The 23,620-nt window shown below is 36.1% G+C and overlaps 1 protein-coding gene across 1 annotated transcript in view; it reads left to right on the top strand.

Moving 5' to 3' along the window:
• The window catches only part of LOC150107495 (uncharacterized), a 1,121,546-nt gene that overhangs the window by 752,888 nt on the left and 345,038 nt on the right, over positions 1 to 23,620 (top strand). The window contains exon 57 of the mRNA XM_090392112.1: positions 1,670 to 1,896. Within this exon, the coding sequence (XP_090248238.1) occupies positions 1,670 to 1,896 (227 nt within the window). The remainder of the gene's footprint in view (positions 1 to 1,669; positions 1,897 to 23,620) is intronic.

Consider the following 23,620-nt stretch of genomic DNA (forward strand, 5'->3'; position numbering starts at 1 on the left):
CCTTACGAAACTGTCAAATTTATCCCGAACACCCTGTAAGATTGCATTGCCACTAAAGGTTCATAATATACTCTATTTCACAAAGTTCTCCACAGGCAATATAATGTTTAGACCTGTAGAAACATCCAGGGATCTCTCTTATCCAATGTGTCCTCTCTCAGTTATGGAAGCTATACTTGGATTTATATACATCTGTATGTGTCTTCTTAATCTCAAGTAATGTTGAGATTAATGGAAGTAAGGAGGGTAAAGATATTGCATCTAGATCAGCTTGTTTTTCAAACCTTCATCATCTGCCTGTCACTGATTACATTGATACACACACTGATTACTGGCAGATCATCAAACAAAAACTTTTATCCTGGTGGCAGTCAATAGGAATATCAATAATAAACTCCATCATATCAAGCCTGAAATCAAATTGTGGCAGTCTAGGTTATACATTGACTATAATGAGGAAGACTTTGTTTGGTCATAGTTATCTCACAGACACACTTTCCTCTTGAGGGATGATGACATGCCTCTTTGTGATTTGTGTGGTATTGGACTAATGATCATTCATATTTTAATCAATTACTCTCGTTTCTTCAACAAGTGCAGTCACTATGTTAGTCACATTCATAATCTGTCCGAGCTGTATACATTCAGATAGCTTTTGTAAGATTTTTCATCCAATTTTAACTCTGTTTTTAAATTTTCACAGCATCAGTGTGATGCATGTTATATAAATTATGTACATATTTGTTTTATTGGTTTAATTTAGTGTATATAAGCTTTTAACAACTGATTTTTTATGAATGTTTTATGAATTTTTCTACATCTTTTTTTATTAAATATTCTTTTTACATTTGCTGCTTCATATCTTTTACATTTGTTTTTATATAATGATTTTATACTTGTTATATGTCTGTTATTTATTATCTTGTACTGGTGCAATATGACCATAGCTATCCTCATGCCTTTAAACCCAAAAAAGATAAACAAACCTTCACTTGTTAATTTCATGAGTTATGAAAATGAATAAATATAGTGAATTAAAGTTAAAAATCACTAAGTCAAGAGAATTATTAAAATACTGTATTCCTTTGTTGTCACTACAGGGTTTTTGAAGTTAATGCACTTTTCTACGTTGATTTCTCTTCTTTCTTTCCTGATAGTTAACAAATGTTATCTCTAAAGATTTTGTCATATGCCATGTTTCTGTATCTTCAGAATTACAGAATAACCATCTTTTCTTTTTTTTTATGTTGTCAGATATTTCATAAAAGTGACACACAAACTGAATATAATCAATACTTATACATCTGTCCAGGTTTTTTTTTTATCTATTTTTTTTTCAATTAACATTTTAATAAGTTTTAGTTAACTTTGCTAATGGTACTATAATAGTTACTATACTCAAGACATAGTTTATCATACTTGAGACATTACTTTATCAAAGCTGTTGGCAAAAAATGAAAGAATATCATAAAGTTTTCATAGTAATGGTTCAAACTGAAGGTTATTAAGCAGAGTATGTAATTGTTCAATTTTCTGTTTGTTTGTGTTTACCTGGATGAAAGCATTGAAGCTGAGGTATTATAAATACTTTTACTACCTTAATGTATGTATGATTTTTTTTTTCCTTACACATACATAACATTAGTGATGGTTTCTAAAATTTATTTAGGTGAGGATGCTATCCAGATGAAAGACAAATTAGATTCATTGCATGTGAAATTTATTGAGCTGAGTAATCGTGTAAATGAAAGATTAAAGCATGCTGAAGAAGTTTTACCTATTGCCCAGAGTTTCCAGACAGCACATGAAAGACTAGTGGAATGGATAAATCAATCTGAAAAATCTCTAAAAACATTAGAATCTACAGGACTGAATATACAGGAATCAACTATACAGGTATCTTAGAAATATTCGAGTATTACATTAAAATTATTAAATGGTTTTAAGATTAATTATTAATATAATTAATCTTTTAAATCATATAATTATAGAATGAAAACAGGAATTATTTGTATGTAAAATTTACTTGAACAAATGAAAATCAATATAATGTTTTGTTTATATATGAGGGATGTTTTAAAAATAGTAACTGCCACTACTTGGCCATAATGGCTTCAGTTGATAGGCACATGTTGACATAATATTCAGTACTTCAATATTGTACAGTGTTGTGTTTGTGTGGAAAGCAGGTTCCCTGTGATCCCAGTGATTAATAAAGTCATGCTGGTGACAATTGTTGGAACATCTGTGCATTTACCAACCAACTCCCTCCCCCATACACAATCCTAATCTAACTTCCATGTGATTTCTGAATGGTTTTGATAGCTAAAAATGTGAGTTTGAAGACAAAATTTGACTCGATCGTAAACACCAAAATTATATTACTCTGTAGTTGCAGAAAGCTTTTTCACAATAAGTCATAGAAAACTTTTTGATTAAACAATTTCTTCCTTCCTTGATTTCATGCTGGATTAGCCATAAAGAAATTATATTGTTTTAATCCTTTACCCAAGCATAGTGTGAAGTACCTTTATTACTAGTCTACTCTACTTGTATAGAGACTATTGCTTTAGTATCCCATAATGCAATCCAATATCCCCATGGGGCTTGCGACTTGCAGGCATGGGAATGGCTAACCCAGGGTCCCAGAGCTAAGTATGATCTATTTCAAAGCTTTTGGTCATACTTTTCTCTAACTCTTCCACTTCCTGCTTCCTCATACTAACATTCTTCCTAATGAGAATTCTTTACTTAGAACTTTCTGTCTGTCTCTTTTCTTGCTTACTAACCTCAGGAGGAGGTCCTCCATTCTCCCTGAAGCTATTAGAGTACTCGAGGGCTAGTGGTGTTTCCTCCTCTTTCAACTAACCACTAATAGTTATAGTAGTGGGCAGCAGCGCTACTTGTGTTAACCTCCTGTAGCATACATGATACAATACTGCGATGTGGAAGACAAGGGGAAACCACCACATTACATTCCCAAGTAAAAGCAGCAGTGGAAGTTAAAAATGAAATCAAGATTGGCAATGGAGCCTTCACTGAAGGAGTCATGCCTGGCAGGAGAAGTAACCCGGCTTCTCAGGTCGACAGCCAACGAAATCCTGGTACTTATTCAAAAATGAAGACAAGAAATAAGCTGAATATTGGAACATGGAATGCAAGAACACTGTTAGAACCAGGTAAAATAGAAAATGTGAAAAAAGAAATGGAAAGACTTGAAATAGACATTCTGGGCATTAGTGAGACGAGATGGGAGGGACAGGGTGATTTCTGGAGTGGAGAATTTCAGATAATATATTCAGGACAAAAGAAAGGCGAGTCAGGTGTTGCAATAATGCTTCATAAAAAAGTTGGAAAGTTAATCACTACAATAATTAACTATAGTGACAGAATCATGACGATAAGCATTCAAAATGAACCAGTAAACCTCAATATTATAATGGCCTACATGCCAACATCACAACATAGCGATGAAGAAATAGAAAAAATTTATGAACAAATAGAAGAAATCTGGAGCAGCTTTAAAGACAGAGACAATACAATAATAATGGGAGATGGGAATGCTATAGTGGGAGAAGAGAGCAATGATAATGTTTCAGGAAGATTTGGTCTTGGACGTTGGAATGAAAGAGGAAAGCAATTAATAGAATTTTGTACACAAAAACAGTTAGTTATAGCAAATACACTATTTCAAGTTCCAAAAAGAAGAAGATACACCTGGAAAGCGCCTGGGGATTCAAATAGATTATATATTGGTCAAGAAAAGATACAGAAACCAAATAAAAAATTGCAAAAGCTATCCAGGTGCCGACATTAGTAGTAACCATAACCTTGTCTTAATGAAATCAGAACTGAAACATAGGAAACAGATCCAAAGATACAAACCAATAAGATGGAACCTTGAAAAATTATAGAGTAAAGAAGTAAAGAGAGGATACCAAGAGGCAACTGATCATAACATTCCAGAAAACATAAATAGTCAGAATAATATTGAAAACCAATAGAATATGATTAAAGAGTTAATTACAAATTCATCAAATCAATTATTGAAAAATACAGAAAAAGAAAAAAGAAAACATTGGATAACAGAGGAAATACTTGGCCTTATGGATGAAAGAAGAAAATATAAAAATGCTGTTAAAGAAGATGATGTGGCCAAATACAAATATCTTAAAAATCAAATTACAAGAAAATGTAGACAAGTCAAAAAAAGAATACGTAGATGAATTATTTAAAAAAGAAAACATAAGAGAAAACCTATAAAAAAATTAACAAACTGACTTTCGAATTTAATAAAAACAGTAAAAACAATGCCATCAAAGATGAAAATGGAAAATTACTAATAGAATCTGAGGATATATTAATGGAAGGGAAGAATTATCTTGAAAAACTCTATAATGGTGATGAACTTGATGTTGATATCAGCATAGAAAATCAAAATGAAGATAATCTAGGACCCCCAATAATGCAAGAAGAATTTGATAAAGCACTGTCTGAAATGAGAAAGGGAAAAAGTCCAGGTGTAGACAATATTCCTATAGAACTGTTACAAAATCTAGGTGATGAGACAAAAAACCTTACTCTATCAATTAATAGCCCAAATCTATGATAGAGGAGAAATACCAAAGGAGTTTATGAAATCAACCATAATACCATAATAAAAAATTATTATATAATACCAAAAAAGAATAATGCAAACAAATGCAGCCAATTTAGAACAATATCTTTAATCCCACATGTTAGCAAAATTCTGCTAAAAATGATTCAAAATAGAATTTATTCAAAAATATATTGTCTATTGGATGAAGACCAATTTGGATTCAGAAAGAATAAAGGAACAAGAGAGGCAATACTCTCTTGTTCCTTTATTCCTCAATACTCAAGAGAGGCAATAAGAACAATAATAGAGAGAAGATTAGACCTTAGTCAAACTACTTACATTTGCTTCCTTGATTTAGAGAACGCGTTTGATAAAGTAAACCAGCAAATACTCCTAAATTGTTTAACTAATATCGACATAGATTTGAGGGATAGGAAAATAATTTATCAAATTTACAAAAATCAAAATGGACGGATTAAAATCAATGATAAGGAGAAAATAATAAATATCAGGAGTGGAGTAAGACAAGGATGTATACTTTCACCACTTTTATTTAATTTATATATTGAAAAGGGCCATTCAGGAAACTAAAGATATAAAATGAAATAGTGGCATAAAGATAAATGGTGAGCAAGTCATGTGTATAAGATTGGCTGATGACATAGTCCTTGTAGTAGAAAACAGAAGAACATTAAAAACAATGCTAGAATTACTAAATAATAACCTTGAAAAATATAAAATGAAAATCAACACAGATAAGACTAAAATAATTGTTACAGGCAAAATCCCTATCAATACAGAGCATATAGACATAAGCGGGAAACAAATAAAACAAGTGAAAAGCTTTAAATATTTAGGTAGCCTAATAACAGAAGATGGCAGAACAAGAGAAGACATAAGATCAAGAATAAACAACGCAAAAGCCCAATTCTCTAAGATGAAAAGCATTTTAACAGGAAACCTCAACCTACAATTGAAAAAAAAATTAGTAAAGACATTGATATGGAGCATTGCACTGTATGAATGTGAAACCTGGATTCTAGGCAGAGAAGATGTAAGAAGATTGGAGGCTTTTGAAATGTGGTGCTGCCATTGCATGAACAAAATAAAATGGACAGAAAAAAAATCAAACCAACACATCCTGAGAGAGATAAATGAAACAAGAACTCTAATAAAATCGATCAAAATTAGAAGGGATAGGTGGTTTGGACATATACTTCGACATGATGGACTTGTGAAAAGAATAACTGAAGGCAAAATAGAGGGGAAAAGAAGAAGAGGCAGACCAAGGAAAAGATTTCTTGACCAAGTCAAAGACAGCACAGGTTTGAGGAGTTACCAGGAGGTTAAGAAGAAAGCCGATGACAGAGCGGAATGGAGGATATTGCTGCTGGGCTACCAATCCCAAGACTGATGCAACTGATGATGATCCTATAATGCAAAGCACAGCACACTTTCTTTTTTTGATGTGTATATTGCTATTCGTTATGGGAAGGATCATTACCCAGGCCGTTTTGGACATTTATTGAGGTCTCATCAGTGGGAGCTAGACCCACGAAGGTTACATCAAAGCAGAAGTCACATATTTTCAATATACAAGTCATGATGTGGTGTATTTTTATATTAAAATGATCTAGATCAGAAATTTTTTTGTTTAGTTGCAAAATATATTATACTTAGCAAGAAATTATATGATTCTTTTAATCCTTTAATGAAAATTGCATTAAGGATTAAAAAAAAGAATATAATTTCTTCTGAAGTATGTTATACAGATATCCTATTGAGTTTCTGAATAATTATTTTCATCATCTTACTTATTTAGATTTGTATTTTTCCTAACAATAAATAAATATCTTAACATTCAACTAGATATTATAAAAGAAATTGCTTTAAGTAAAGCAGAGAAAAAAAACACTTTTGGAAATGACTATTAGATAAAGATAGCTCTAGATAATAAATGTACAGCAATTGGTTGTTCTCTTTCATTTCTCATCCTTGTTTTTACAATATGAGGGTGGTCTGGAAAGTTCTCAACCATAGATGGTAACACTATCGGCAAAATTTTTTTTTTAATTTGGTACATCTGTCATAAGCATCCATGTGAAATTGCAAGTCATTCTATCAAGTAGTTTGTTTTATACAGCTGTCTGAAGCAAAAGTCTTGTCTGTATCCTTTGAAATAAATAAAATTGAATATCGTGCGGTTATAAAATTCTTTGTAAAAGAAGGTTTAATGGCAAAAGAAATTCATTTGAAGTTCATAAAAGTTTATAGGCACTCTTTTCCTTCGTTTTCGACAATTAAGAAATGGGCTGCTGAGTTTAAACATGGCTATAACAGTCTTGAAGATGATCCACATGAAGGATGTCTAAAAAGTGTAACAACACCAGAAATCATTGATCAAGTGCACAATATGGTATTGGATAACTGGTGAGTCAAATCGTGTGAAATTGCTAAGACTATAGGCATTTCAAAAAAAAAAAAACTTGTAGGATATATTTTGCATGAAGAATTGCAAATGAAAAAGCTTTGTGCAAGATGGGTGCTGTGCTTGCTCACAGCAGATTAAAAACGCACTTCCATAAAAATCTCTGAACAGTGCTTGGAACATTTTAACTAGAATAAAACTGATTTTGTGTGTTGATTTATTACTATGGATGAGACTTGGATTCACCGTTACACACCAGAATCTAAACAGCAGTCAAAACAGTGGACAGAAGTCAGTTGTTCAGTGCCAAAGACAAAGTCTGTTCCATCAGCAGGAAGGGTCATGGCGTCGGTGTTTTGCAATGCTAAAGGCATTTTGTTTATTAATTATCTTGAAAAGGGTAAAACAATAACTGAGAAATATTATTCCAATCTTTTAACCATACTAGACGAAAAAATTCTTGAGAAAAGACCCGGTTTGCAGAAGAAAAAAAATCATCTTTCATCAGGACAAAGCACCTGCCCACAAAAGTGTTTTGGCAATGGGAAAATTAAGGGATCTGCACTATGAATTGTTGGAACATCCACTCTATTCCCCAGATTTGTCTCTCTCTGACTTCCATCTCTTCCCAAAACTAAAACTCTTCCTCGCTGGTCAGCGTTTTTCTTCTAATCAAGAGGTGATCGCAATTGTAGCGGGGTATTTTGCAGATCTTACTGAGAACCAGTATAGGGACGGGATAATGGCACTGGAGCATTGCTGGAATAAATGTATTAGTCTTAAGGGAGATTATGTTGAAAAATAAAAATAATTTTGAAATTATAAATTTGTTTTTTCATTGTGAGGCTGAGAACTTTTCTGACCATTTTCTGTCCATTACAATACGAGGGTGGTCAAAAAAGTATCACTAGATTCCACCTAGTGATACTTTTCTTCCAATATTCTTCCTATGATTTTCTTCCAATATTCTTCACTCTCATTCTGAGTTTTACTGTCCCATCTTCCAGACCACCACCATTACAGAGATCCAAAGCCTCGCTATGTTTGCCATGCAATGAGATCAATGGATATCCAGAAAATGGGGGATCCTGGTGGTCTTGCTCTGCTTTATCAAGACGGAAGTCCTGGGTGGCCCACTCAGAATCAAACAGCTAGTGGGCTTGCCTGTAAGTGTCAATGGTGTTGCAGCAAGTCTCTTTCCCATAGTCTGGGGGATGAGACAATTCTTGCTGGGAGGCCACTATGGCATCCAGTTTAGCATTGGTGTCACTCTTAAGCATAGTCATTGCTTGCAAGAGAGTGGACATTCATGTGTGGCTCCATTGTCTATGTGGAGCTCTGACAATGAAACAAACTCTCTTTGAGTATGAATAATTTTTTGTCCTCTAGTTTATCTGGCTCAACAAACCCCAATAATGTTCAAAAACCATTGCAACATCAACTAGAAACAAAATCAAGAAAGAAAGAACATTAGAGGCAACAATAAATATATAAGCCTTCTTAATTATTATTATGTGACACCTGTAAGGAGTCCAAAGACCCATCGAGGATATGTTTATTGCTGTCTCTAATGTTCAATAATAAACATACCAGTCTTCTTATTATTGCACTCAGCTGGCAGATGAATGTCCTCTGTCCATAGGACATTCTTATGAAAACAACAGCACAGACATAATTAGAACAAATCCTTCATGTACCATCTATTGGAGTAATACCAGAATCATCCCCACAAAACTTTGGACTACTCTCCAGGACTAATATCGAAGTGTGATCTCCTAGATGTTCCTGACAAAAAGATTAGCTCTGAATTGAAAGACCAAAGATTGAGAGCCATAAAGCGAATACTCATACATAGGGATGGTTGCCAGTTCCCAAGAATATTATCCTTTCTTTCAACACACCTAAACCATCAACATTTATGAAAGCAGGATATCTCAACTGCAAGTTAGGCTCTTCATCCTGAATCCTTTGCACTGCTTTAAATGTCAGAAATATAGTCATTCTTAGACTATATTCTTCTAACTCAGCAATAAAGAATGTGGGAACAAAGATTGTAAGAGTAAATCCCTGAAATGCCCTAATTGTGAGGGAGATTACCCAACCTATTCCTGAGGATGTTAAAGGTAGAAGTATGAAAAGGAGATTCAAAAAATAAAAATGAACAGATCATCTCTTGTCAGAAGACAAAGAGTATATCAAAAAGAAAAATCAATATTGTCTCCCTCCTAACACATGCTAAAAATGGTCCCACCATGTTAGAATCCCCTAGTTAAAAAAAAAAAAAAAAAAATCAAGACCCATTTAATCCATTAATACATTGAGTCCTAGACCTACTGGTACTTAAAGAACTCTGTGTCCTGACCATTTTTAGCTCTGTTTAAAAAATTGCTATGAAGTATTTCTATGGAATATCCAAATAATTATTTTTTTGTCTTTTAGTTAGCATCTTTGACAATTAATTGGAACAAAAATTTTAGTTAGACATGTGGTATGGGCTGGTTATGGGTTATACATGTGGAATTGGGTTGCAAGAAATCAAGGTTTTTTTGAAAATAATAAAAAGTTAATTTTTTATTAGTTTCTACTTATATTTACTTCTTTGGTGTTCAAAATTCAAGAAATTCAGTCAAAATATTGCTTAGATGTTACATAAATAATGAAAATTATAAGTAAAATTTATGTGTTTTATTATTGATGAAAATATCATTTTACATAGAAGTGTACATCACTATAATTATCCACTATTGGCCACAAAAGTTGAGTGGTAAATTATTGAATTAGGTCATTCAGTTTTTGAAATGCAAGGCATATTACATAACGTTATACACACATTTTGGATAATATTCAGTTACCTTTTAGTATCTGCAACCAGGGTTGTAAAATATATATAAGCACAAGGGAGTGGCGCTAGCGTCGCCGTAGCACGTGGTGGTGAATTTGAGCTGTGCAGAAGAAAGTGATTTTTAATCGCTGAATAGTCCATTTTTTTCCCCGTTTTTCTACGTTTTTGAGTGCTAAATTGTTTCTCTGAATATGAGTGTACTTCAGTGGTTGTTTTTTGGAAGTTAGTTGCTGTCATGATATAATATATTTTGGTACCGTCGGAATCGAACGCATCACGGTGGAAGACAAAACGAAGCTAAGTTACTGTATTTAGTTATATTTCATTTTATTTAATTATATTTAGTACTTAAATGTTCTGATGTTTGTACTTTTTTTCCCTCTTATTTATTAATTGAATAATTATTAAAGATTACGCTACTCGGCAGTAAGGAATGATGGTGGATTCAGCAGCAGTCGCAAGTGGCGTGACGCCAAGTCCTCCGCCATTTAAGAACTCAATTATTAGCAATATCATAAGGGACTTTGTGGCATGCAGTACTTGCGGCATGTATGCGTCTCGGGAATTACATATGTGGCTTGTTAAAGAGAGTGGAGAGCGTATGTGCGCAAAATGTAGGCAGTTGGAGGAAATAAGTACATTAGATATATCGATATCCGACTTTGTTGCTCCAGGAACGGGGAATGAATGTAGGAAGACAAATAGTGTGATAGGAGAGAATGAGAAAATAATAGTTGATAGTGTGGAAGGTGTGAGTGACTGTGAAAGTTTAGGAGATGGTTTTGTTTGGGAGAGTGAATTTAGATTAAGAGTGACTGACCTGCAGAGGGAGATAGATGAGTTGAAAGAGGAGGTGCAATGTCTTGTGAATGAGAGCAGAAGTATGAAAGATAAGATTAGGAGAATGGAAGAGATAAATGCAAGGCAAATCAGAGTAGGAGAGAGAGAGAATTTAGGGAGTATGAGTGAGAGGTATGGGGGTGCTAGAAGAGGAGAGAATGGAAACAGTAGAAGAGAGGGAATGAGAGAGAGGTATGGGAATGCTAGCAGACGAGAGGATGGAAACAGTATGAGAGACGGAATGAGAGAGAGATATGGAAGTGCTAGAAGAGGAGAGAATGGAAACGGTAGGAGAGATGGAATGAGAGAGAGGTATGGGAATGCTAGAAGACGAGAGGATGGAAACAGTAATAGGAGAGACAGAATGAGAGAGAGATATGGAAGTGCTAGAAGAGGAGAGAATGGAAACGGTAGGAGAGATGGAATGAGAGAGAGGTATGGGAATGCTAGAAGATGAGAGGATGGAAACAGTAATAGGAGAGACAGAATGAGAGAGGGATATGGAAGTGCTAGAAGTGGAGAAAATGGAAACAGTAGGAGAGATGGAATGAGAGAAATGTATGGCATTGCTAGAAAAGGAGAGAATGGAAACAGTAGAAGAGAGAGGTATGGGAATGAAAGAAGAGGAGAGAATGGAAACAATAGGAGCGAGGGAATGGTAAGAGGTATAATGTATGGCGACTCAATGATCCGTGGTGTTCAAGATAGGATGCGTGATGAGTGTTTGCCAGGAGGAACAATAGAAAGGGTGGCTATGGCAATTAAGAGAGGTGAAAGGGTGGATGAGATGATTGTGATGGTAGGAACGAATGACTTGAGTGGTAATGTAAGTCGGGCAGCGAAAGATATGAGATTTTTGCTTGAGACTGTACGGAAGAAGACAGAGAGAGGAAAAATAGTGTGCGTGTTGCCTAGGTATTATAATGATGAGCTGAGCAGAAGAGCGGTGATATTGAATGGCATAATAGCGAGAATGTGTGACAAGAGAGGACTGGTATATGTGGATGCTTGGAGTGCGTTTGAGGAAAGAGAGGAATTGTATGCGAGAGACCGTTTACATTTGAACGAGGAAGGACGTAGGCATCTGGAGAGATTGCTGTTCTGAACGAGTCAGTGTGTCCCAGGGAGGATGATAGCAGGGGTGGCCTCTTGTGGGAATGGATACTTGGGAGAAGGGAGACAATGTCAGGTAACACTGAGCCCAGTGGAGTCTAGAAGGGATAATGCTGGGTATAGAAACAATGGCATTTATATGCTTTATACTAATGCCAGGAGTATCCGGAATAAGGGAGAGGAATTGGTGCCGCCGATAGCATCAGCCTGGCCAAAAATTATTGCGATCACTGAGATGTGGTTTACAGAAGGGGATATAACAACAGGAATAGATGTCGCTGGGTATAGCATTTTTCATCAGGATAGGAGGGGAAAGCGTGGTGGTGGGGTACTGCTTATGATAAGTGATGACCTATGTCCTCTAAGAGTGGAGAATTTGGAAGGAAGTGAGACAAATGATTTTGAGAGCGTATGGTGTGAGGTAGAGGATGGGGACCAGGAGATGTTTAGACAGCTAAGTTTGGCAAGTGCAAGAAGAATGATTGTTATGGAAGATTTTAACTTCAGTAGTATAAATTGGAGAGAGGAAGATGCATGTAGCAATAGTGGAATGGAATTTCTAGAATCCTTGAGGGACAAATGTCTTAGGCAACATGTAACAGAGGGAACAAGAGGTTCAAAAGTTTTGGATTTGGTTATAGCATCAGAAGAGTTGATAATAACTGAGTTGATGTCTCTCCCACCAGTTGGAGAGAGTGACCATATGGTGTTGACTTGGAAAATGAATAGACATGCAGGAGTATCAAAGAGATGGGAACTTATGTGGAATTATAAGGCAGGTGATTATAATAGTCTTAGACGTCAACTTCGGGAAGTTTCATGGAGGCAGGAATTGAAAGGCCGGGATATCACTAGTGTGTGGGAAATTGTGAAAGAATATTTGTTATCAGCAATGGTAAGTTGTATACCACGAGTGAAGAAGAGGATGCAATTTGGAGTAAAGTGGATGACAAACAATATTAAACAGGAATTGCATGCGAAAAAGAGGCTATGGAAGAGATATAAGGAGACAGGTGAAGAGATGCATGAGGAATATAAGACACTGGCCAGAAGAGTGACAAGTGTGGTAAGGAAAGCAAAACTGGAATATGAGAGGAGATTGGCCCTAAGATCCAAAGAAAATCCTAGGGAATTTTTTAGCTATGTGGCCAGTAGGAGGAGAAATGACTGTGGAAGAATGATATTGTGGGATAAAAATGGGAATAGAGTGACTGATGCAGAGGACATAGTGGAATTGTTCAATGAACACTTTATTGGAGTATTTCATCCTAGAGGAGTCAGTTTTAATGCTAGAGGGATAGGACTGGTTCGAGGTCTGGAGGTACAGGAGGAGAGTGTGTTTCAGATACTGAGTACTCTGGATGTCAGTAAAGCTGTGGGACTGGATGGTATTTCACAACGAGTTTTGAGAGAATGTGCTATGGAATTGACAGTGCCTTTAACATGGCTTTTCAATGAAAGTCTGGCTTTGGCAAAGGTGCCTAGGGAATGGAAGGAAGGTAAGACAGTGCCATTGCATAAGGGTGGTAACAGACTGGAAGTGTCTAATTATAGACCAGTCTGTGTGTCATCAGTAGTTGTTAAGATCTTGGAGAAATTAGTGACTGTATACAACATTGGGCAGATGAGGGCAGCATTATCTGTGAGAGTCAACATGGATTTGTGAAAGGGCGCTCTTGTTTTAGCAATATGCTAGCCTTTTATAATAAAGTTACAAGAACATTAGATGAGGGAAAGGCATATACTGCAATTTTCTTAGACTTAGCAAAGGCATTTGACAGGGTGCCACATGATAAGCTGATATTTAAGATGCAACACATGGGTCTGGATGTCAGATTGGTCAACTGGATTCAGGATTGGCTGTCTGATAGGTATCAGAGAGTTGTGTATGGTGGAGCAGTTTCAAGGAGACAGAAGGTTACAAGTCGGGTCCCACAGTGCTCAGTACTAGGACCTATATTGTTTAACCTTTATATCAATGACATTGCCAGTGGATTACAAGGGGATATTCAGTTGTTTGCAGATGATGCGAAGCTGGGAAGGATTATTAGTAATAGTGCAGATGTGGTAGCCCTGCAAGAGGATTTGAATAAGCTAGATAGATGGGCAAATGAATGGGGATGTCAGTTTAATGCAGCAAAATGTAAGGTCTTGAGGTTTGGGAAACATCGATGGGATGCTGCATACTCTATGGGAGGAGTTATACTGGAGGAAGTTGGGGAGACAAGAGATCTGGGGTTGATGATTGATAGAAACCTGAAGTTTAGGGGACATATTGCAAAGGTGGTGAAGGTAAAACAGAGGATTGCTGCTATTATGAGAAGGACACTGACCTGCAGAGATAAGAGGGTTATCATTCTGTTGTATAAGTCTCTGATCAGACCACACTTGGACTATTGTTCTCAGATTTGGTCCCCAGGATTTGAAGGGGATAAATTAACTGTGGAAAGGATACAAAGACGAATGACAAAGATGGTTTCCGGACTGTACAAGGATAGTTATGAGGATCGGCTGAGAGAATGTGGACTGCAGAGTTTGGTGGATAGAAGAAGGAGAGGTGATATGATTGAGACTTTTAAACTGTTGAGAGGTGGTTACAGGGTTGACACTGGGGAGTTCTTTCATTTGGTTGAACAGCGGGAAGGAGTGATGACAAGAGGCCATCCCTGGAAGTTACGAAAGGAAACTGTGAGCAAGAGGGTAAGGAGTGGTTTCTTTGTGTGGAGGGTGGTTGAGCCATGGAATGCATTGCCTGATGGAGTGGTGGGAGCGAGAACTGTCAGTGAGTTTAAAGAGTGGTATGATAGACTGTGTTTCTCAGGGGGGGACCTCCCCTCGATGAGTCTTGACAGACTTTATGTCTTAGGAAGGACCTCCCTCAATGAGTCTTTTGACTCCTTGGAGGCCTGAATAATAATAACAATACTGTTATAGCAAATAAAAATTACAATATGAATGTTGAGAATGCAGATGATTAGAACACAAAAATTACTAGAAATATGTAGTAAAATAATGAAATATGGACTGTTTTATACATCAGTGCATGTGCCAGTATCTTTCCTTAGTGTGAAAATCTTCAAAACACACGCCTAGACAAAGTGGGATGTCACACTGCTTGCAGTATATAGTTGTGTACTTTCTTTCCTTTCCTGTCCTCCAGGAAAGAAAGCACACAACTGTATACTGAAAAAAATTCAAGGCCCATGAAAAACCTCACATCACTGGAAGACAGAAGACACATCAAAAATAAATAAATATAACATTTTGGGAAAGGAATTGTTATGGATTCCAATATTATGTAATGACATCAAGACCTCTCTTGCTGAAGTATAAACCAATTTGCTTTTTTGCCTGCAGGCACCATACCTGAAGCTCAATAACAATCGCATGATATGAAATGTTTCCATCATTTGTAAGGGCAGGTGATGAACATACTCATGAAGGAGTTGCCATCCTTATGGGCAACCCCCCCCCCGTCTCCTTCCAGCAAGTCCCATCTAATACAAATCTAGATGCAGTTGCATATGACTCTTAGTTAGATCTCTTATTATAGTATGCTGTATCTACCTACCTCCTACTGCAAATATCTCTCAGGATGATTGTTGACATCAGATTCTGCAATCGGATGTCAAAAGTAAAGGGCAGTTACCATTGCCCATTACTTTCAGTTAAGGATTTAAACCAGCACAACACACTATGGGCAACCCCCCCCCCCGTCTCCTTCCAGCAAGTCCCATCTAATACAAATCTAGATGCAGTTGCATATGACTCTTAGTTAGTTCTCTTATTATAGTATGCTGTATCTACCTACCTCCTACTGCAAATATCTCTCAGGATGATTGTTGACATCAGATTCTGCAATCGGATGTCAAAAGTAAAGGGCAGTTACCATTGCCCATTACTTTCAGTTAAGGATTTAAACCAGCACAACACACTATGGGGGTAGCGAATGAACTAACATCAGATGAAGCATTGTTATGCATGTGCTTCACAACAATAATTTGCCCCTTTTGAACCCACAAAGCAGCACCTTCTGCCATATGCCTAGCTGAATGTTCATGGCTGTTGATTGATGTCTACTCATGCTCCCTCTTCCCACTATTTTAGAGGGAACAGATTGATTTTTTATTGCACAAAGACATCAAAGGTCTTACTTCCCCAGAACACAGGTTTACAGCAGTACGTATGGTCAGTAAGTAGGACAATTACAAACATCCATGCCCTTGACAGGATTTGAACCTGCAGCCTCTTGGCTGGAGAGCAGATACAACCATGCCGACTGGGAAACAGAGGATAACATTTGGGAATGATCCCCATGATATCCATTTTTTTGAGTGGGAAATCATGTACTACATCATTAATATCGCAATGAAAAATTGTGCAAGCTGATTGTCTCACATTCTTTTTCTTAGTAGAATTCAATTTTCAGTGATGGCTAGTTCATCTTGGATATTGTTGTGATTGATGTGAGAACAGCTTTTGATGAATTGAAGGTAAATGAAGGGTATTCCAGAATCTTATGACCATGGAATCAGATGAGATATTAACTAATGTTTCACAAGAATGGACAAGGGAACTGGCTATGCCTCTGACAAGACTGCTTAATTTAACTCTCACCTCTGGCAAAATCCATGAAGGAGGACAACATAATTCCTTTTCATAAAGGATGTTCTAAGACTGATAGGCCAGTCAGTATCTTAGAAGTGGTGGTGGTGAAAGAGAGAGTATTCAGGAACAGGTAGATAAGAATTTTGATGTTCTATGAGGGACAACATAGCTTTGTTTAGGAGTCATTTCTGCATTAGTAATTTACAGATTTTTATAATAGAGTGACAGCTGAGTTAGATAAAGGGAATGGTTACACAATGATACTGCTAAATTGTAAAAATGCATTTGACAATATAACACATGGAACTATGTTATGTAAATTAGAACAAATGGGAATTGATATAAAAATGGTGAAATGGATATGAGTGTGACTGATGGAGATATACTGTAAACGTAAAGTGTTTTTATTCTATTTTTGTTATTTTGTCGTTACTGCGGCATTGTAGTAGTGAATGTGTTTTAATCTACTATTTTGTTATTCCTTTATTTTATTCTTATTGTATATTATATCTCTTTAATATCCTCTTTATATCTTAGGGTTTTCCTTTATTTTACTTTATCCTATTTCTTTATATCTCTCTTCTATATTATATATCTTATCGTCACTACCCAATTCTTAACTTATGTCTCTTTCCCTTATACAACTCTATTAAGTTTAAACTTATATACTCCTGTTCCTTATTTCTACCTCCAGTATTCCTATTTTTATTATACCAAGGATCTCTAGATATTTATTTGAATTAGTGACTGCGCCTCAGGAAATCCTTTTATGGCATTAAATATTACTACTTTCGGTAGATATCATTCCATACTCTTATATACATTCGTGGCTATCCCTTTATCTAATTCTCGTATTATATATCTATCTTCCCTGCTCACAAGCTCAGTTGTTTTTTTTAAAACAGTGCATCAAAGAATTAAATTATCAGGCAACACTCTATTAATGTTTAAACAACAAAAATTTAATTCACATAAGACACATTTTTACACTGCACTTTCAATAATAAAAGGAAACATCACAATTCAAATCTGCATAAATAGACTAATTAAGTTCTTGCATTATCTCACGCAAATCATGTCACATATTTAACTAATTTTCTTAATGCAACATAAGTCTTTTATACTGAGCAATGGTACTTGTCACTAAATTATTAAATCTTACTCATTGAACACATAAACAATATCTTTTACACTCAATTGCTCTTTCCTTTCTATGCTGGGAATATTCTATAGGCAAGTTTCACCAATTCAGCAAATAGTTACACTATGACTTATTTCAACCTACAAATTCCTGACACTTAATTACTTTATAAACTCTTAACTGCTAAATATGCTCATTTAGATCAGCCTCTACTTACAGTCCATTAATAAGTGTTCTCTTAAAAGCTCAAGGAAATTTAACAAATGGGTCAACTCACTTTATAGCTGCCACCCTCTGTACTTGGCTTTGAACTGGACTTCCGTTCCGTGTCAGGTCTTTTTCAATCCCTCTTTAAACCGGCAATGGGTCTACTGATGTTTCTCTGTCCTGCCGCACTTTGGGCAAAGATGATCGGCTTGTGGAATGCTTGCATGTGCGTTGGATCAACGGAGCGATTTCTTCCCTCTGACAACAGCTCCTGGCGAAGGAGCTGTTGTCAGAGGGACTTGCTCTAAGGTGATTGAGCCATACAATTGGCCATTTGTTAAGGAAGAACTCAAAAGAGCTTTTTGCAGTTTATCTGGATTATATCCATTATGAGATAATAAAACACTTCCCATCATCTTCTGTGGATCTGCTCCTCTTACTATACAACAGTATTTACAGAGGAAGAGTTTCCAGATTTTTTTAGCATAAGTCAATTGCCATTGCTGTCCCGAAGCCAGGCAAAGATCCAGCTTAAACCAACAATTACCATCCCATTCCTCTGAATGAATAGCTGTCTTTGTAAGGGCTTGGAAAAAAATGGTAAACACAAAGTTTCCTCTATTACTTAGAAATCAACAAATTTCTTTCCAACAAACAATGTAGCTTTCATAGACACTGATCAACTCTGGACCATTAGGTCCATTTAGAAACATGTATAAGAGATGCTTTCCTGAAACAAGAACTTAAGTGTTCAGAATTTTAATGCTCTTTAACATAGAAAAAAGCTGATGGCACAGCCTGGAGATGTAGCATATTAAAAGGCCTGTTAAATCTCCTGAGGTTGCACCTTCCCATTTGTATTAAGAACTTTCCAGCCAGCTGGGTGTTCCAAGTCTCAGTTGGAAGCACATTATCTCATTATCATGATGTTCATCAAGGCGCTGTCTTAAGTTTGACTCTCTGTCTGTGCACACTTCTATCAGAAACGCACTCTCCACCTTGATCCTGGTTTAAGAATGGTACAGACTATTATCCCTGTAGTTCCACAGCCCAGGTTTTTGGGACTCATCTTTGATAGAAAGCTAACTTTCTTTACACACATTTGTCATCTTCAGGAAAAGTGCAAAAACGATTGACCATGTGATATGATGAGATATCGATCATTAAATATGTGTTTTAATTTCATATTAGTTTATTTTTCCTTCCATAATTTACATTTGTATCTATTTATAATCTTTATTAATTATTTGTAGTATTAAAAGTTAAATTTCTGTTATTCTGCTTTTATGTGAATGAAGTATATGTTGGTTTTTATGTAGATTTTGCAAAATGTAATCTATTCATATTTTGCATCTGTTCACATCAACATTATTCCTTGGCTGGATGGACATATTTTATTGAAATTCAGTATTTTAAATTCAGTAGAGTCTTGCAAAAATTTGTCAAGCCATTGTAGTTTTAGTTTTGATCAAGACATTTATTATTATTATTATAATTGTTATTATTATTTTGGTAACCTCCATGAAGTCAACGGACTCACCATTGGAAGCCCACTCAACCAACAACATGTCTAGCATAATGAGCTTTGAAGTTATTTGCAGTACCTGCATTCACAATGCACTCCAGCAGTGCATTCCACTCACTAACAACTCTTTACTTAAAAAATCTGCTCCTCACACCCTTCTTCACCACATCTTTGTACAACTTCTAGGGATGGCCTCTCATGCTTCCCATCTTAACATCCACTCTTTTTATAATTCCTTCTGTATTAATCTGATAGAATCCTTTAACTAACTTGAGGGTTTCTATCATATCTCCTCTTTTTCTCTTATCCATCGACCTCTGTAATTTACATTCCCTCAAACTGTCTTCATAACCAATGCTCCAGAGTCCTGATATCACTTTGGTCATTCATCCTTGGAACTCTCTAGTTTTTCCACATCACAATGAAAACTAGGTGACCAAATCTGAGCACAATAGTCCATATGTGGTCTGACCAATGCTTATATAGAGACACCACCTACTTATCCCTTCATGCTGATATGATTAAAAAAGTGTACTTTTTTAATCATATCAGCAGTACAATGTGCAATCTTGGCAACACTTGTGATGTGTCCTTGGAACTTCAGCCCTGTCTGCCATCAATCCAAGATCCCGAATCTCATCTACATCCTGAAGTACAGTTCCATCAATACAGTATGTAGCCTTATATCCCTGTATCCCACAGCATAACACCTTTCATTTATTATTATTAAAACTGCAACCCCACTCATTTGTCAAAGCTAAAAGTCTATTCAAATCTTCCTGTAGATAATTAACATTAGCACTACTCCTGCTAATTTTACTTAACTTTGCAACATCAGCAAACATTTGAAGATCCTCAGTCAGTTCACATGAAATATCATTAACAAATAAATTTAAACAGTAGGGGGGAGCCTAAGAACAGAATTTGAGGCATGCCACTGGTCACCTTCCTTTTCGGAGACATTGCTCCATCATATACAACATACTGGTATCATTCAGAAAGCCAGTCTGCAATCATTCTGAATGATACCAGGATGTTAACCAATTTTTCCAGCACTTTGAGCACACCTGCAGATATACAGCCTAGTCTATAGATGGTAATTTCTGTTCTCAGGCCATGCTTATGGAGAGGTATTATTTTGCCTTTTGACAAAAAATTTGGTCAAGTGATAAGGGACATATTTAATGCAGAATCCTGCATGAATCTGCTCATAGAATTAGTCTGCTGACTTATTCTGTGAACAAATATTAATGAGCATCATTATAATGTTTCTAAATGTAAAGTTATGCCTTATGGAAGAAGGACATTTCAGACAGAATATTGTATTAATTGGAAGTTGTTGCAAGTAGCTAGAGACTTGGGATTATACTGGATAGTGAGATAAAGTTTAGGAACTGCATTGCTAAGGTGGTTAAGTCATCACAGATAGCTGCAATGTGAAGTGAATGCTAATTTAGAAGAAAAAATAATATATTCTCCTGCTTCATAATGCATTGATAAGACCCATGGACTACTGTGCACACACATATGGTCACTTGAATTCTAAGGAGATGGAGAAATAATTGAAAACATCCACGGACAGGCGACTAAGATAATAACTGGCCTGTGGAATTATGCATATGAAGACAGATTGAGGGAATATTGTTTTCAGAGTTTGAAAAATAGATGAGAGGAGATAAGATAGAATCATACAAGTTAGTAAAGGAGACTTACAGTGCAGATATAAGCAAGATATTGCAGCTTATGGCTGGTGCAAGTAGAACTCAGAATTATCCTAGGAAATAGCTAAGGGGTGTGGCTTGGAAGTTTGTGAGGTCCAGATCTACTTCATTGTGAGTGTTTAATAGGTTGGACTACATTAGATGTTGAGATTGAGTCTCTGCTGAATGTGTTCAAAGAAAGAAAGGTTTGATAGGTATTTTAGCATGAGTGACTAAAATGACCCTATAATGATGAGGCCTTGAACTCCTTGCAGGAGCATGCGTGATGAAATAATTTTAGACATTGATACAGATATGATAATATGACATATGAAATCCAACATGAAAGATATGATAGAAGTTAATAAGGGGATTTTGTAGTGATAGACATGAGTGAGATTTTACAGCACATGGCAGAGACTTGAGACCATCTCCAGAAACCAAGTAAGAGTGTATCTGGGAAGCATGTGAGATCTAGATTCTCATGGCTTGTGGGAAGGGTAAGGGAATGGGATATATATATATATATATATATATATATATATATATGTTAAAGATACCAAGCAATTTTAAACCTGGTTTTACTCCATTTCCCAAGTAAGCAAACAGACTAAAAGTCAAGTTTGCGCCTGCAATTGATGCAAGTCTAACTGATCCCACAGGTAGTGCAAGACCCTACTCGTGGCAAAGGTGGAACAAGCTCCGATCACTAATCTTAATATTTACCCTTAATGCCAAAACACATCTCCAAGAAGGGGATGTATGATGTTTTGTATTAAAGGCAGGGGGCCACTACCCAGACCGGTTTCGACCTTTATTGAGGTCTCGTCAGTGGGAGCTAGGCTAGAAATACCAAGATTTAGTAATACAGAGCTTGTAAGTATTTCACCAAAACAAGTTACCATAAGGTGTTTTAACCTTATTAAATAAAAATCTCTGGAGGAGATATAAATGTAGATAGAAAGTATTTTTACCTTGGGTATAAATATGTTAAAGATACCAAGCAATTTTAAACCTGGTTTTACTCCATTTCCCAAGTAAGCAAACAGACTAAAAGTCAAGTTTGCGCCTGCAATTGATGCAAGTCTAACTGATCCCACAGGTAGTACAAGACCAGGGCGTGCCATGAGTTGCCCTGGTCTTGCACTACCTGTGGGATCAGTTAGACTTGCATCAATTGCAGGCGCAAACTTGACTTTTAGTCTGTTTGCTTACTTGGGAAATGGAGTAAAACCAGGTTTAAAATTGCTTGGTATCTTTAACATATTTATACCCAAGGTAAAAATACTTTCTATCTACATATATATATATATATATATATACAGGGTGTTCGGGATAAATTTGACATATTTATAATTAATTATATTTTTCCGTAAGTTACATGTATTAACACACACTTCTCTTCATTTAAAAGTTTGGACCCTTCTTCATTCATATACAAGATGTCAGAAAGGATGGATAGCTGGAACCCACCTGAATCATGGAAGAGAATAACTTGTATCATGATGATTCGTGCCCGCCATCAAAATAAGGATATTACGACTGCTGCCCAATGCTCCCTGAATACAGTAAAAACAATCAGGCATGAACTAGAGACTTGCAATGGTGACTACGAGGATGTAGCAAGAAGAAAGATCCCTAGCAGACGATCTGATTGCGTTCGTACAGCAGAATTCCTCGCAAATCTGCAGGAACAGGTGTTGAAGAACCCTGGCATTGGAATTCGGGCTTTGTTCGTGGAGTTGCTAACTGTAGTCAAGCCCTGGATAACAAGGGTAGCCAATGGTAGGCCGTATGTATGGCAGCAGGATTCGGCCCCTTGCCACACCTCTGGGAAAAGTCAAAAATGGTTGTCTGAAAATTTCTACGACTTCACCAGTCCAAATGTTTGGCCTCCAAACTCCCCAGACCTTAACCCCATGGATTATTTTGTATGGGGCGCAGTTGAAAAAGACACCAATCGCACTTCCAGTAATACAAAAGCCCAGTTAATGGATAAAATTAAAACAGTTTTTGCGGCCCTTCCCAGGGAGACTGTAGCATCAGCTTGTTCGAGGTTCCGAAGCAGAATTGAAGCTGTGATCGATGCTAATGGTGGTTATTTTGAGTAAATCTTGTTGATAGTATTGTAATTAACTCTGCCTGTAATGTTTTTTTGTCAATTCATTAAATTTAATAGATACAAAGAAGATTTTCTTTTTCCTTACGAAACTGTCAAATTTATCCCGAACACCCTGTATATATATATATATATATATTTAAAGAAGCACACGATAGGTATTTAGGCACTGTGGGACCTGTAACAGGACTTCTTTCAATGAATCCTTGAGTCCTTCAAGAACACTACATAATAATAATTTAAAAAGAGAAAGTTTAAAAAAGTTTCTCTTTTTAAATTATTTCTTATCTTATATTCTTATAATTTATCAGGAATAAATAATTATTCCTGATATCCTGTGCACAGGGATGCACAGGATATCAGGGATGACTTCTGAAAAATCATAAGAATGATGAAAGTTTTATAGATGTCCAAACAATAATTAGCAACAGTTTAATATTTAATGGGTGAATATGCTGATCCACTGATTTTTAAAAACTGTTCCATTATTGCAGAGA

This window comes from Typopeltis vanoorti, chromosome 4 (genome assembly GCF_054136105.1).
Source record: "Typopeltis vanoorti isolate ZY-2024b chromosome 4, IOZ_Tvanoo_1.0, whole genome shotgun sequence".
Lineage (NCBI taxonomy): Eukaryota > Metazoa > Arthropoda > Arachnida > Uropygi > Thelyphonidae > Typopeltis > Typopeltis vanoorti.